General features: G+C 39.0%; 1 protein-coding gene across 1 annotated transcript in view; it reads right to left on the bottom strand.

Annotated features, from left to right (window-relative positions):
• TDRD12 (tudor domain containing 12) overlaps positions 1-14,901 on the bottom strand; it is a 31,353-nt gene extending 16,452 nt beyond the window's left edge. The window contains exons 1-16 of the mRNA XM_063141431.1: positions 14,833-14,901; positions 14,542-14,703; positions 13,616-13,752; positions 12,956-13,075; positions 12,017-12,072; positions 11,004-11,089; positions 10,023-10,209; positions 8,907-8,977; positions 7,179-7,252; positions 6,698-6,766; positions 5,441-5,501; positions 4,538-4,642; positions 3,248-3,430; positions 2,121-2,277; positions 1,086-1,213; positions 66-257 (exon numbers count right to left, since the gene is read on the bottom strand). Of these exons, the coding sequence (XP_062997501.1) occupies positions 66-257; positions 1,086-1,213; positions 2,121-2,277; positions 3,248-3,430; positions 4,538-4,642; positions 5,441-5,501; positions 6,698-6,766; positions 7,179-7,252; positions 8,907-8,977; positions 10,023-10,209; positions 11,004-11,089; positions 12,017-12,072; positions 12,956-13,075; positions 13,616-13,752; positions 14,542-14,703; positions 14,833-14,856 (1,812 nt within the window). The 5' untranslated portion in view covers positions 14,857-14,901. The remainder of the gene's footprint in view (positions 1-65; positions 258-1,085; positions 1,214-2,120; positions 2,278-3,247; positions 3,431-4,537; positions 4,643-5,440; positions 5,502-6,697; positions 6,767-7,178; positions 7,253-8,906; positions 8,978-10,022; positions 10,210-11,003; positions 11,090-12,016; positions 12,073-12,955; positions 13,076-13,615; positions 13,753-14,541; positions 14,704-14,832) is intronic.

The raw sequence follows: 14,901 nt of genomic DNA, 5'->3' as shown, positions 1-14,901 counted from the left end.
TCAACCAAGTCAAAATACACTATTAAATATATAAGAGCTATTAAAAAAAACACCAAATCCCTTACCTGTTGTACCTTCCCATATATGGCACCTTCTTCCATAGATGTGATCACAACGTATGGATCATTCATGAACTCTTTCATTAAATTTTCTATATTTTTGTTCCACTGGTTTCCAACAGCAACTATCTGCTGGGGTGCAGATTCCTTTTCTTCAACATTCAGATTTGTTTTGTAATATTTTAAAATATTGAATATCTATAAAAAGAGGAATTAACCGACATCACTATCTTGGCATCTCAAAAGAGGGAACGCTATAGGTAAAAGTATTAGTATTAGTATTTCTTTATTTACAGTCAACAGACCAATATAAAACAAGAAGATACACCATTATATAAAACAATACAGAGTAGGGATAAAAAAGAAGGAGTGTTACAAAATCACTAAAGATACTAGATTGTTGGTTTCTGAAAAGGGAACAGAACTGGGTTATTGGAGCCTAGCATAGTGAAAAAGGGAGGGATATATAGATAATAAAATTGCTAATCTGTGGATTTAAACGCAATCAACATCCATAAGCGATCTGGTGCGGATGGCCAAATTCAGGAATTTGGCCACCTGCTCAGTGGTAGATTTACTGGAGCCCTGAAGTAGACTAATCAGGAGTGACTCAGGGGATCGTCCAGGGAGACGTTGCATAATAGGACATAATAGGTCTTTTCTTGCCTGTTGGTAAAAATTGCAATGGAAGAGCACATGCAGAAAGTATTAGTAGAATGATGGAAAGACAGTAACTATGAGTGTTCTAATAAATCAGTTGATGTTTTGGAATGAATCAGGCCTTTGGTCCATGTAGCAGCACAGTTTTTTGCCTGGCTTGACACCTTCTCTCATCCCTTCCCGTCTATCCACATGGACAATCCCAGAGAAAGGGAATGTTTTTGCAATGAAGGGAGTGGCATCGAGTGTAGCTGATTTTTTGGGAGAAGTGAAATCCATTTGAGTCTATATCTTTTTTTTTGGAAGATGCTTAGACTGCACATTCGAAACACTTCTCCACTATATGATCAAAACACACACACTTACTTGTTCGCTGGCTTCAGAGAAGAGGACATCAACTTCATCAAACACAAGATGACAGAGCCTAAGGAACAGTAAGCTGTGGTATTCAAGCAGCCGCAGAAGGCTATGTGGGGTTGTTATCATGACTTCACCTATAAAATTAGAAGTTGCCACTATGTGTTCTTATTTAAATTTCACCCATGTCAAGTAGTAAATGTTACTAATTTAACCAAATTCATCTATACTAACTAGTAATACAAGGCTCACAGACAACCTAAGAGAAAGAACTGATTCTCTTCTTAAGTTGCCCTGCCTTGTCATCTAGAGGCGATTCCTACTCACCAAGGGCCGAAGCTTAGTGGTAGAGCACATGTTTTGTATACAACAGGTCTCAGGTTCAATCCCTGGCATATCTGTAGGCCTGGGAAAGATCCCTGCCTATAGGGCCAGCCAGTCAATGTAGACAATACTGAGCTAAATGGCAGTTCCTATATTGGCAGTTCCAATGTAGACAAAGTCTTGGAGGAAAAGGCTATCCATGGCTGGTATGATGGCTGTATAGCAGAGGCAGTATACCTCTCAATATCAGTCTAGTGTGTAATTGCTCCTTCCAGCGTTCTGATATATAAACAAGATTTTCAGTTATTTCATCTTCCAAACCATCAGGAATTCTTTGGCACAGAGGTAATTAAGGCTTATATAAACAGAATTAGGCAGGGTAAGACGAGCAATGAATTGTACAGATCCTAACAGAACTTTGAAACTCTACTACATTGCTTTAAAAAAACAGAATTATATAATTTAAAAGCAATCCCCATATTTTCCTGTTATGGCTGTGGAACCGTATCAAAATTAACTACATTTCTATACCACCCAATAGCTGAAGCTCTCTGGGCGGTTACATGGTTATGCTTGTGGAAAACAGTTAAAATGTGAAATACTGCATTTTGTATTTTGCAAAACATTCTGCATAGACCACTTATTGCATTTTGTAATGCTTTAATAAGGTCTAGACAAGTTCATTCATATTTTCAATATAAATGATCAAGTTATCCTTACATCCTCTCGGAATTCTTGCACTCTTGATTTCATCCGTATTCATTCCCAACAAGAGCAATATTGGGTAAAGAGGCCTGGAACAACGGGTATACATTTCCAGAAACTCAAAGACCAGTTCTGCTTTCTTCTGTCCAGGGCATACAATTAATGCTATTGGCTAAATAAACACATAAGATATAGCATACTAAGATGAGAAACGTATACATCAGGAAATCTGTTTAAAAGAGAGATAGAATCCATTGTTCAGATCAATACGAACTATCCCAAAACTTAAAAGCTCAAGCAGAGACTTTGAGCACACTCATTTCTATGAAATTTCTCTTACGTAGCTGCTCTCTCTGCTCCTTGCTTACCACCCACTTCCAGACTGCTTGCTTGTAAAGACTTCAGGTTGTATCTAATGGTGTCCAACCACCAACAGAATGGATTCTGATGCACCCCTGTATCTCCCCCCCCTCCCCACATCTACTCCAGAGGGTTGGGGGACAGTCTCGAGCAGATTCTGGGAAACGCAGAGGACTGCAATCGGGAGGAGAGGAAATTTAATTAGCGCAAGCACTAACCCAACTCCCCAAAGGCTGGACATTATTCTTTGTCTGGCTCCACAAAATTAGAGATATATTTCTATGGACAGGTTTGTGTTCTTCTCGTTATATTATTTAAAAAACTTAATCTCTTGTTCTCTTGCTGCAGCTATTCATATAAGCTGGGACCTTTTGAAATGTTTACTGTTCAGTATCTGTAATTATCTTGGCCAGCAGTTGATTGGGTTATCCCTTTGAGTCAGAGGCAACAGCGTTGCCATCACCTTCCCATTTCCCACAGTTGTCAGCAGCTGCATGCTGATGGCTACAAATGGGCTACTTGGCTGGAAGCGAAGATCACTGCTGCCTCATGTGTTTACGTTCACTGCTAGTGATAATCTTGGGAATTTTCTGATCAATGCCACACTCCATGGTCCTTCCATCCAGGAGTGAAGCATATTTAAACACAGAATCCAGATCTTCACCCCATCCCCCAAATACAGAAAGAGAACCATACATGGATTGCCTAAAGACATCCTATACTTTCTCATGACCTTGTTCAAATTAATGAGGTGTTTGAGCATAACGGTATATTCTACTTACACCATTTCTAGCTGGCAAAGATATGTAGCAACGTCTTGATTGCAAAAATGTAATAATTGGTGGAAGATACAAAAGTGGGTCGTTTTCAGGAGAGATGATAACCGAATCACATCCACGAGCTATCACTGGCCAGGAATAAGACTGTATATGATTAGGACCTAGAAAGTGATTCCTTAGAAGCTCCTACCAGAAAAGACACATAAATTATTGATTAAATATTGGATTAAATAGCTTGATTCTTCAGCAGTGAGTGGCTGTTGCAAAAACTCCAAAGAAATCACCACCCATGTACAGAGTTCTGCTCTATATACATGTAGGGCATGTTTTAAAGAACTGGGCATGTTTAGCCTGGAGAAGAGAAGATTGAGGGGAGACATGATAGCACTCTTCAATTACTTAAAAGGTTGTCACACAGAGGAGGGCCAGGATCTCTTCTTGATCCTCCCAGAGTGCAGGACACGGAATAACGGGCTCAACTTAAAGGAAGCCAGATTCCGGCTGGACATCAGGAAAAGCTTCCTGACTGTTAGAGAAGTGTGACGGTGGAATCAGTTACCTAGGGAGGTTGTGGGCTCTCCCACACTAGAGGCCTTCAAGAGGCAGCTGGACAAGCATCTGTCAGGGATGCTTTAGGGTGGATTCCTGCATTGAGCAGGGGGTTGGACTAGATGGCCTTGTAGGCCCCTTCCAACTCTGCTATTCTATGATTCTAGGTTCACTGAACACAAACAAGCTGGGTATTTTTGGACGATGTTCAGACAATGTGGGTTCTTCAACATTTCGCATTTAAGAAATTAATAAAATGATACTAAGAGGTGAAAAGCAGCACCAGCTATGGTTAGGACAGCGTGCAAAGAGACACTGTTTGTGAGTGATATAGAATTAACTACAAACTTCTACCAAGTCGGTGGACATCCCTACTTTGACGTTTAAGATCTTAACTATTTATTGCTGTAGCCTGTTTTGTTTAGACTGCAAGCTGATTTGAACATTACCTTAATAAAATAGTGGCCCGTTAATATCTGTATTGGTTTAAAACAATATTCACATTGAAACAAACAGGATTATAATAAATCCAACATTCCCATTTGGGCTACTGCACCTAAGGATTGTGGCAAGCTAGGTTACAGCCCAAATTAATTACTGTGATACCATTGTGTTGAATACAGTAAAAGAACCAACGTGCATTTTTTTCAGCATTTAATTTCAAAACGTTGCAGTTGTCAGTATTCAAGGAATTCAATCAGAGGTATGAGCATTCTTTGTTATACTTGCTTTATTGAATACTACCTTTTTCAGAGCTGGAAACAATGGTGCCATTTCAAGAGTTGAGCATGGTTCAATGTTGTTGCTAAGAACAACAGGGAGGTGTGCATTCATATTCAGTTGATGCACCTATAAGTAAACATAAGACTCAGAAGACTGTAATGGACAGTACGATATGAAGGCTTACATTCCATGTTGTACCCCAAGGCAAATGTTTTCGACATTTTTATTTGATTTTCCTTTAAGGAATACGCATAAAGCAAATCTATGCAGATTTAAGATACCACTAAAAAGAAATTTCATGAATACCAAAGCCACATATTAGAGTTCTAATACATTCGAATTGGATGACTGAAGGATAACAACAAATTGCTTCATTACTATGAATGGCCTTCCTTTTTACCAGGAAAGTTAGTTGACAGTTAGCAATTTTGGAATCACCCAAGACTTTGTCAATGGGAGCTATAATTTCTGATGCCTTAGGTAAAACGTTTATCAATTCAGAAAGCTATTCAGACAAAATGAAATGTTGTAGAACATTTAAACTCATCTATATATATAAAAGCCCAGACTGCTCCTCCAAGCCAGTTATAGTTTTTGCTCTCTGGCGCCATCTAGGGACGTTCCTCATAACTGCGGCCTTCTATGGAAGTTCCAAGAAATGGTTTTTGCCCTCTGGCGCCATTTAGGGGCGGTCCTCGGAACTGCGGCCTTCTATGGAATTTCCTAATTCTGAGAAAGATAACTGCCAGGAGCTTCCAGCCTAGCAGAGGGGCCAAAACCCACTAACCTTCTCACCAGACTGCTCCTCTACACCTGTCGTATGACGGGCTTTTTTGCTAGTCTAGTTATATATTAAAACAACCAATAGTCAAAGATAGTGAATCTTCTGCAAACACACATGAAGTAGTCAATTTTTGGGAATACCTTGGTGTCATCTTGTTCATCAACAGCTTTCAAAGGATCAGGTTTTAAAAATTGCAGAAGCCTGAAAACATAAAAGTTCATTTTTCAAACACAAAGTTTGTTACCGCAGGCCAATTTATTCAGACTTTATGTATTAATTTTTTATCTGGAAATTTTCCAGATTGCTCAGGGCAAAATATATGGGTCTCTCCTTTTTATCCCCGCAACAACCATGTGAAATGGGTTAGGTTGAAAAATGGTAACCTTGGACCAGCTAGTGAATTTTATGGCTGAACAAGAAATGGAACCTGGGCCTCATCAATTCAGGTCCAGTACTCTTAAGTACTACTCCACACTGCTCCCTAACAAGAATGTTTATTTTGAATTGAGAAAATAGATATTATGATGGAATATCTATTTAGCAATTAAAAACACTAAGACACTAGGTTAGTTTCACGGTGCCCATTTACTGCAAGCTGAGCTCCTTATATTAAGATCCCAACATATGGCATTCTCTCTGAAGACTGATTCGACAATGTAACTAAGAATTGTTCCATCATGCTGGAAATAATTATGAATTCAAATAAACCTGAATTTCTGCTAATAGAAAGGTTATAATTGCTTCACTGAGAAGTCAACTGCACAGATCATCATCTGTAATAGAGGCAGCAATAATTTGTTTCACCTGGTTATTATTACCGCACCCCTACAGTCAACACTATATGCATACTTTTTACCAGATGTCAACACTAGCGGTCAAAGAAGAGGTACTTATTCCAATGGATCACCATTACTGGTTTTGGTATTAATAGCAACTGCCAAACCTGCCAAGCTGACTGTCGCAACAGTCGGCACATGGATCAGCACCTGGACATGTGGGTTGTAGGTAACCATGGCTCCGATTCAGCTTCTCAATTACTAATAAAAATGCTATGTTTGGAAATGCCTTAAGCAGGTATCTACAAATGTGTCTGATGAATCACTGATGAACACAGGAAATAAAATTCTGATGAGATCCCCACTCTTCTCCTGGAGAAGGGTACACGACTCTTCCAAGTCTCACACTGATTTTGGAAAAGCTTGGAAACCAGCAGGACATATTGTTGCTTTTGAGTCTCACTGCAATATCACAGAGCGCCTCTGGCCATCTCCAGGTTTGGGAGAAGGATGGAGAACGTCGCTGCGCAGAAGCTCAGAGAGGCTCAACACTGCTAAAGCTCAATATTTCATTTCATTTTGTTCGTTTCATTTGTGTACTGCCCAATAGCCCAGACTTACTTCATGCCAATGTTTTTCTTATAAAGATTGTCCTTCACTTCCTCTGTTTTAGTTTTCTTGCATAAGGTCCTAGAATGAAAAGCAACTATATGAAAAAATCTTAGCCATGTCCATAAAAGTAGTGGCCGCGATCTAAAGCAGAACGGATTTTTGCCGGGCTCCTTAATACTGCAGCCCTTGGGCCTCTTGAAAAGCAGCTTGTAATGCAATTGTGGGGATGGGATTGGTTGTGCCTTTTGTAAAAACATGACAAACTTGAATAAGAACATCACTGACTTCACAGATATTTAAACAAAACATAACCTAAGTATATTTCTGAGAGAAAGGGAACACATTAGCCAAATTAAATTAAAACTGATTATTTTTGGTACATGAAGCCAAACAAACATTTCATTTTTTGGGTTTAGCATAATGAAATTGGTACAGTCTCTTGCCTGTGTAAGGAAATCAGAACAAAAGACATTAAAAAGTGAACGCATACCTGTCTGTCCACCCATCTGCCTGTACAGAAACTGTTATGCCTTGTTTCAAAGGGGGAATAGCTACCATTATGTCCTAAGTGAGCAAACAAAGAAATCCCATAGTTTTGTTATTCATGATTTGGAAGCATTGCACTTTTATGCTTCTGGCTAACCACTTCACCATCGCGAACAAAACTATAGTCATGATAATGTTGATCTGTCATCAGCTGAACTGCCAATTCTGCAATAATCAGTATTACGTTCTAGAGAAGGACACTACACATCAATCAGAAAAGAATGATTAAAAATGGGCAATCACTGTTGTGGAGGAATGTATAGTCTCACCATGACTTTTTTTTATTATTATTATTTTTATTTTCTACAATACTTAAACATACACCAATACAATTAAAGCAAAAACAACATACTACATAAATGTTGAATGACTTTTTTAAAAAGCTTCACAATAGTAACAGATATGCACATATCATGTGCAGTACAACCCGTACATGCATACTCTGAAATAAGTCACATCGAGTTGAACGGTGCTTACTCCCAAGTGTATGTAAGATTTCAGCCTTAAAATAATTTATTACACAACAGCTATAAAATACAGCTCCAGGTGTGTGTGTGTGTGTGTGTGTGTTGGGGTATGCTTAAAGGTGTACGATCACATGGTACTACCTCGAGGCTTTAATTTGTGAACTGCCCAGACAGCTCCAGCTAGGGGAGAGTATAGAAATATAACAAACAAACACACACACACACTTTTGGTGCTCTCAGGTGGCTATGCGCAGCAGTTTCTGTAAATACATAGAATCATAGAATAGCAGAGTTGGAAGGGGCCTACAAGGCCATCGAGTCCAACCCCCTGCTCAATGCAGGAATCCACCCTAAAGCATCCCCGACAGATGCTTGTCCAGTTGCCTCTTGAAGGCCTCTAGGGTGGGAGAGCTCACAACCTCCCTAGGTAACTGATTCCATTGCCGCACTGCTCTAACAGTCAGGAAGTTTTTCCTGATGTCCAGCTGGAATCTGGCTTCCTTTAACTTGAGCCCGTTATTCCGTGTCCTGCTCTCTGGGAGGATCGAGAAGAGATCCTGGCCCTCCTCTGTGTGACAACCTTTTAAGTATCTGAAGAGTGCTCTCATGTCTCCCCTCCGTCTTCTCTTCTCCAGGCTAAACAGGCCCAGTTCTTTCAGTCTCTCTTCATAGGGCTTTGTTTCCAGACCCCTGATCATCCTGGTTGCCCTCCTCTGAACACACTCCAGCTTGTCTGCGTCCTTCTTGAATTGCGGAGTATATCTATATATATATGTATGTATATATATATATATGTGTATATACATACACATGTATGTATATATATGTGTATATACATACACATATATATGTGTATGTATATATATGTACGTATATATATGTGTGTATATACATACACATATTAAATTGGGAACCAGCAGGGGCTATATGCGGCCCACGTGTTACCCACCCCTGCTTTAGACAAATAAAATAAGTTGCACACAAAGCTGAGCATCTGCTCAGAGACAGATTGGTGCCCAGGGCAGAAAATCCAGATGGTGCCACAGTGATGGTTAAGAGCGTAATAAATCAAATAACTTACAAATTTTCTGCGCTTTTAAGGCCACTTCTGTCTGCCTCAACAATGTACAGGCCCTGGACATCTTAAGGGTTTTTACAAAATGTACTTCAATATTTTGTGAAAATATACTTACAGACTCACTTACTCCATTATGTGAGGCAGTTTCCTTTACGTTCTTGAGTGTTGTTTTCGCAGAGTTGTTAGAAGCAGCAGTAGCTAAAATGAATACATAGATGAAGCTTGACAATTTTCACTAAAGTTCTTTGTAAGTACAAGTAAGTTGGTGACCTCAATATACCACACCTCATGCAGGATCTGCTCCAGAAGTGGATACTATTATTTTAAAGATTCCACAGGAAAGATACTCAGTTTATTGGAATGCATGGACCGTGTGAAAATCCAGAGAGATATTTAGGTATACTCATAGGTATACCTGACATTTTTTTGTTTTGAACAGCATGCCATGTTGAATTATTTTGCAAACTGAGGGTAAGTTTGCAAAAGTAGTTTGCTGAGCATGGCTGTTGAGCTGCTGTTCAAAAACATATCTCAAGCTTCATCTAGCCACATGTGGCAAGAACCTTAATTAACGGTGAAGCCAGACATAGCAATTCTAGTTTGTACACTATTCTCTCACCCCCTTTTCCAAAATAAATTACTGCTAAAGCTACATGATGAATTTAGTATATTTCATTAACTGCTTATTGCAGAATTCCAATAAAAGGCACAAACACATCTAACTGTATACAAGTCTGATAGGTATATATAGGTATGCCTACAAAGGTATATTGTAATGTATATTGGCATAAGCTTGGTTAGGTTTAGGTTCACCCGAGTGCCTTACAATACACAATTTGGCACTATCGTAATGAGCTCCAGGGACTGCTAGCCTTGTAGTTTGCCTTTCCTCTCTTTTTCTGCTTCCATGATCCAGTTCTGATCCTACTTTAGCAGCAAGCAAAGACCCAAACTTTCTTGCATCCCAGGATTGCAAAGTAGCTACTCACCTGGTAGCCTCTATCAAGTATGAATCACCTTTAGACAACTAGACAGAGAAGCTTCCGGAAGTTGAAGAATATAGTTTAGTGTCTGCCCACCCTCTCTCTTTTTGGCTGTCTGCCAGTCATGAATTATTAGACTAGTATGTAGCCACCTTGGTGGGGGAAAGCAGCAGGTGAAAAAAAAGTTAAACACCCCTCCCATGTGCTGCTACTTTCCACCAGCTGTCCCTTCACTTCAAAAACAGATTGACCATACTTACATGTTTCAACAGCCTTGGATTCTTTGGCTTGCAACAACATTGGCCACAGAACAAGTGCAGGATTGATCTCCTCTGAAAGAGACTCAAGACTTGATGTTTTTTCCTTGTGGTCCTCTACAATACTAGATGTTTCATTATTCTCATAACAAGCAAAGTTCTTTGCAATGAGATCATCATTCACACACACCTATAAGAAAACAGATTTCTTGCATGTGATAATTTAGCAGAAAGGACAGCAATCAAAACATGCATCATTACTAACGGCAGGGCTATGACATTTCAAGGCACACCACATAATTCAATGAAGATATATAGCAGACACTCTGTTGGCATGCGCCAGCTCTATAAGATAATTTTAAAATGGTTTCCATGTGGTTTTTCTAATAGACCCATAGGTGTAACTCCAAACTATTGCAAAGATACTATTATAAGACAACTGTTTTATATCAGCATCTTTTCAACTGTAGATGATGGCATATTGTGCGTATACACTGCAATTCCATTCTTTTCTCTTTTTCTATATTCTATTGAATTTTATATAAATAACAAAAGGATGCAACATCCAATCACATCAAACATAACACAATAAATCATGGTATACACTGGATAAACGCAATCAACATCAATCCAAATTAATTAGTAGACACAGTAGATTGATTGTAATTGTGTATAGAGAGAGTTTGAGGGAAATATTTCATAACATCTTTTTCAACACCTTTTTCCAGCATGTTCCATGAGCTGATAGAGGTGAAGTAATGTCTTTTTTGCTATCACAACAGTTAATAAATGTCTCACAGATTTGATACTGCTTGGAATATACTCTATTGCTAATGAAGAGCTGTAAACTCAAACTACCAGAAAGAGTGTTTCACTAGCAGAGTTTTATTACTCACTAACAGATGCTGTCATTCACTCCATCAAATCGTATATCCATTTTAAAATACTACATATAAACAGATTTGTAAATATGACCTGGTTTACCTTTTCACCCTTTATTGTAACATAAAGATAGACATCAACATTGTCATTTTCAACAGCACATAACTTGGCTTCCACTTGAGTGGTTGCTATAAATAAGAGAAATAAGTAGAGCGTTAGTTATCTCTTTCTACACATTTCATTGGTTGTTTCTCAATTATGTCTCATGGATGAAATATCAGCAAGGTTCATTGCTACATTGCATCTATCAACGTTTGCGTTAACGTATGCAAACTACAAACATTTATATGTTAGCCCCTTCCTAAACTAAACTCAGCAGAAAAACGACCCAAACATTGGATCAGCTATGTTAGGAAGAGATTCATTTCATCTTGCACATATGTAAACGACTAGTGGCTAGGGTCTTCTCTGAAAGCTCACTGGTCGCTCCTTGCAATGGTACTCATGCAAAAGAAAGCACCTTTCCGAGACAGAACAGTGCTGTGTATAACAATCACATACATAAGCATTAAAGGCTGTATCCTTTTTCTCTAAGTGGCTTTGAATGCTCTATCAATCCATGCCAATAAGGTATCACTGGAAAACTTATTGTGTATAGGCAAATACAATGTGGTTTGATTACAAAAACTTGATCATCAATCTCAGATTTCAAATTGTAGGATCTCCCCACACTCAGTTGCCTGGTCCCAAGCTGCCCACTGTAACAGAGTAGTAACAGCTGCCAGAGTTCTGTAACTGCCCAGACCCACTGCCACATCCGAACAGTCCTGTCACCCACTGATGACAAAATTCACAGACAATGAACTTTGTAGTCATTCATTTATTTTAAAATCTAAGCAAATACGTATTAATCTTCAATCGTAAATTAATGTCCTTTATCGGGTATTCCAATTAGTACTAAAATTAGAACGTTCTATTTACCAATATTCTTTATTTCAGACAGTTATGGAAGTCTTCTAACCAACCTCCCAAATGGATTACTTTATACTTTTTCCCCCCTGAACCTGCCTGTATATTTTAGATTGTACAGTGTACTATTCTGTGTATTTCCTTACCATTCAGGAGGTTTTGGAAATATTGGACAGCTGCAACATCCCAGCGGTTAGTAGGACTACAAAGAAGCACATGATTACTTCATTGTAGCAGCACCATATATATATCAATCACAGACACACATATATACATATACTCAACACCAGCAAACAGACTCAGCTTTGCGTCGGTCAGACTAGCCCTTAGCTTAATATAGCGAAGACTTCAAGCCAACCTACGCAGCTGTCAAGAGTTGCATACATTGTGCCAGCTCCGTCTGAGTGAAGGCACACCAGCTGGCCCCCTTAGGCTTGGCCCCTCCCATGGTGCACCCTTTTCACCCCTTGAAGGGGGAGTCTGACCACTCCATTCGCCTGAGGGAATTGTCTGACAGCAGGGGAGGAGAGGGCAGGCAAGTAACTCTGTCCCCCGGCTACTTAATATATGCCCTGACTTCAAAATGTATGGATTGCAAAACTATGTGCTGGTTAGGGAAGTCTGCCCCTAACTTTAAGATGTTATGGCAGGCTTCTATTACATGGACACGTTAAAATTATTATTATTTTTAAAAACACAATACCCTGAGGTACACACCCCTAGGGCTACATAAATCTGCATGCTATATTTTCAAGTGCTATATTTCAGTGTCTTGGTACTATAGCGTGGATAGAAACACATCCTCCTTTATTGTAGAATTATGAAATATTCCTTTACTCTGCAATGTCTTACAGAGTACAAGATGAACAGAAAAGAGAAGCCCACCCCATGATATTTATACAATTAGTACGGTGCTCTGGCAAATATACAAATGGAACTACTTCATGGACAGGAAACTATTATGCAGAAAAGATCCTGCTTTTAGCTGTGGGGAGTGTTACCCGAAAGACAAGTTCTAAGATTTGCTCAACAGAAAACAAAATATTGCAAAATACATTACATAATCTCTTGCAAACCATACTTACACGATCTCTGCCTTGTCACTATGATAGTCGACACGTAGCGTTACTGGTTTCATACCGTATAACCTAAACTTTTTTGCTCTATAAGGCAGCCGCATAAATGATTCTAAGGCAACACAAATCCTGAAAACAAACAGAGGTTTCAGAACACAGAATTACTAAGCTTCAAAGACGTTTGTATTTGAACATGATCTTACTTGTTTGTCCACAGCAGCCATGTGCCATAGACCATTATTATTCTCATTTCAGTGACTTGCCCAGAATGATCCAGCAAGTCCTAGTTTAAGCTGAAATCTGAATCCAGGAGCTTCCAACTACACATACATCAGTCCATCAGCTGATCAGTGGCTTGACTTGCATAAAATGACAACCCAGGATTGGAAAAACTCCAGCTCTGGCTTGTCAGGGGAGAGACAAGTCAGAGTTCTGGGTTCAGACATCCCTGGGTTGTCAGCTGTTCCCACTGGCAGAAGCAGCCAAATGGGAACGCTTGAGTAGTGGTAACTAGTACGCCAACTCATTCACGACAACCTAGGGATTTAAAAAAGCATGGGTTGTTGCTGCATGTGGTAGGACATATGGGTGGGCTTATTGAGAACTACTTTCAGATCCCAGTAGTCAGGCTGTATATAGTCTTTGCCTTCTCACTTTACTCAGACATACCTGTCTGTTTGCACATGAACACTCTTGGCAAAGTCCACAAGGAAACAGTCTGCAAGGTAATAGTCTGTACAGGATGTGATAGATTTAACAACAGCTCTGCACCAGGATTTCAGTTCCTGACAATAAACAGTACAAACCTGAAAAAGAAACATGTGATTTGTAAATTTTTAATTTTATACTAACTATGTTGGTTCATGATAAACATGTAATTAGTGGAATGCAAGACGAGCTTACAGGGGGAAAATCCATGTATAAGCTTCATATTTCATGCAGTACAAGAAGGAGACAGCGATATGGCATCATTTTTACTCAAATACTTCCATAGATATTTGAACTGATTAAAAATACAGTCCAAAATATCTGTCTAATTCCATGTTTTCTGTTAACCCTAAGAAGCAGTATGTATAGTACATTTTCAATTATAATAATAATTTTATTTCTTACTCGCCTCTCCATTTTGATTGAGGCAGGGAACAACAGTAAGTATAAAATACTGATTAAAAACATAGTATACATTGTTAAAACATCCTAAAAACATCCTAAAAGCATACCAAAAGCATCCTAAAATTCCACTGGATAGGCCTACCAGAAGAGATCAGTCTTTATAGCTTTCTTAAATGCTAAGACTGTTAAGTTGACGAATCTCCTCCAGCAGGCCATTCCACAGCCTGGGAGCAGCAGAAGAGAAAGTCCTCTGGGTAATACCTGTCAGCCTAATTTTGGCTGGCTGAAGGAAATTCTTCCCAGAGGACCTGAGTGTGTGGGGCGGATTGTACGGGAGAAGGCGATCCTGCAGATAGCCCGGACCCAAACCATGTAGGGCTATCTGAATGAAAAATAAAATAGTAACGTCCCAACATTACCATTCGCTCTCCCCTTCTGAGGTCCATATCTATCCAAACAACAAATCAAGTATACAAAATTACCTGGCCCTCTTCTAATACAGATGGTTTGACTTCATCCACATATCTGAAAGATTTGTTATAGAACAGATTCATTTCAGACTGAAGTTTTTGATATTCCATTTCGTTGTTTACAAACTTTCCACCTCCTTTCATGCAGACCCAAAAGCAATCTGGATTTTCAATCTGATCAATAAGCAAGCTATAGTTAAAATCATATAAAAAGACTGCAAGATTCTTAACTCACTGTATATGTTCAAAATGTGTTCTGTAGATGTACAAGAGCTTTTTTTTTTTAAAAAAAAATCATGATACCTTCAATATAAAGACTTCAATCATTTTCTCTCTCCAATGACCTTTTCATCTATGCTGAAGAGAATCACA

Source organism: Elgaria multicarinata, chromosome 14, assembly GCF_023053635.1.
Source record: "Elgaria multicarinata webbii isolate HBS135686 ecotype San Diego chromosome 14, rElgMul1.1.pri, whole genome shotgun sequence".
NCBI lineage: Eukaryota > Metazoa > Chordata > Lepidosauria > Squamata > Anguidae > Elgaria > Elgaria multicarinata.
This window is presented reverse-complemented; position numbering and strand designations above follow the sequence as displayed.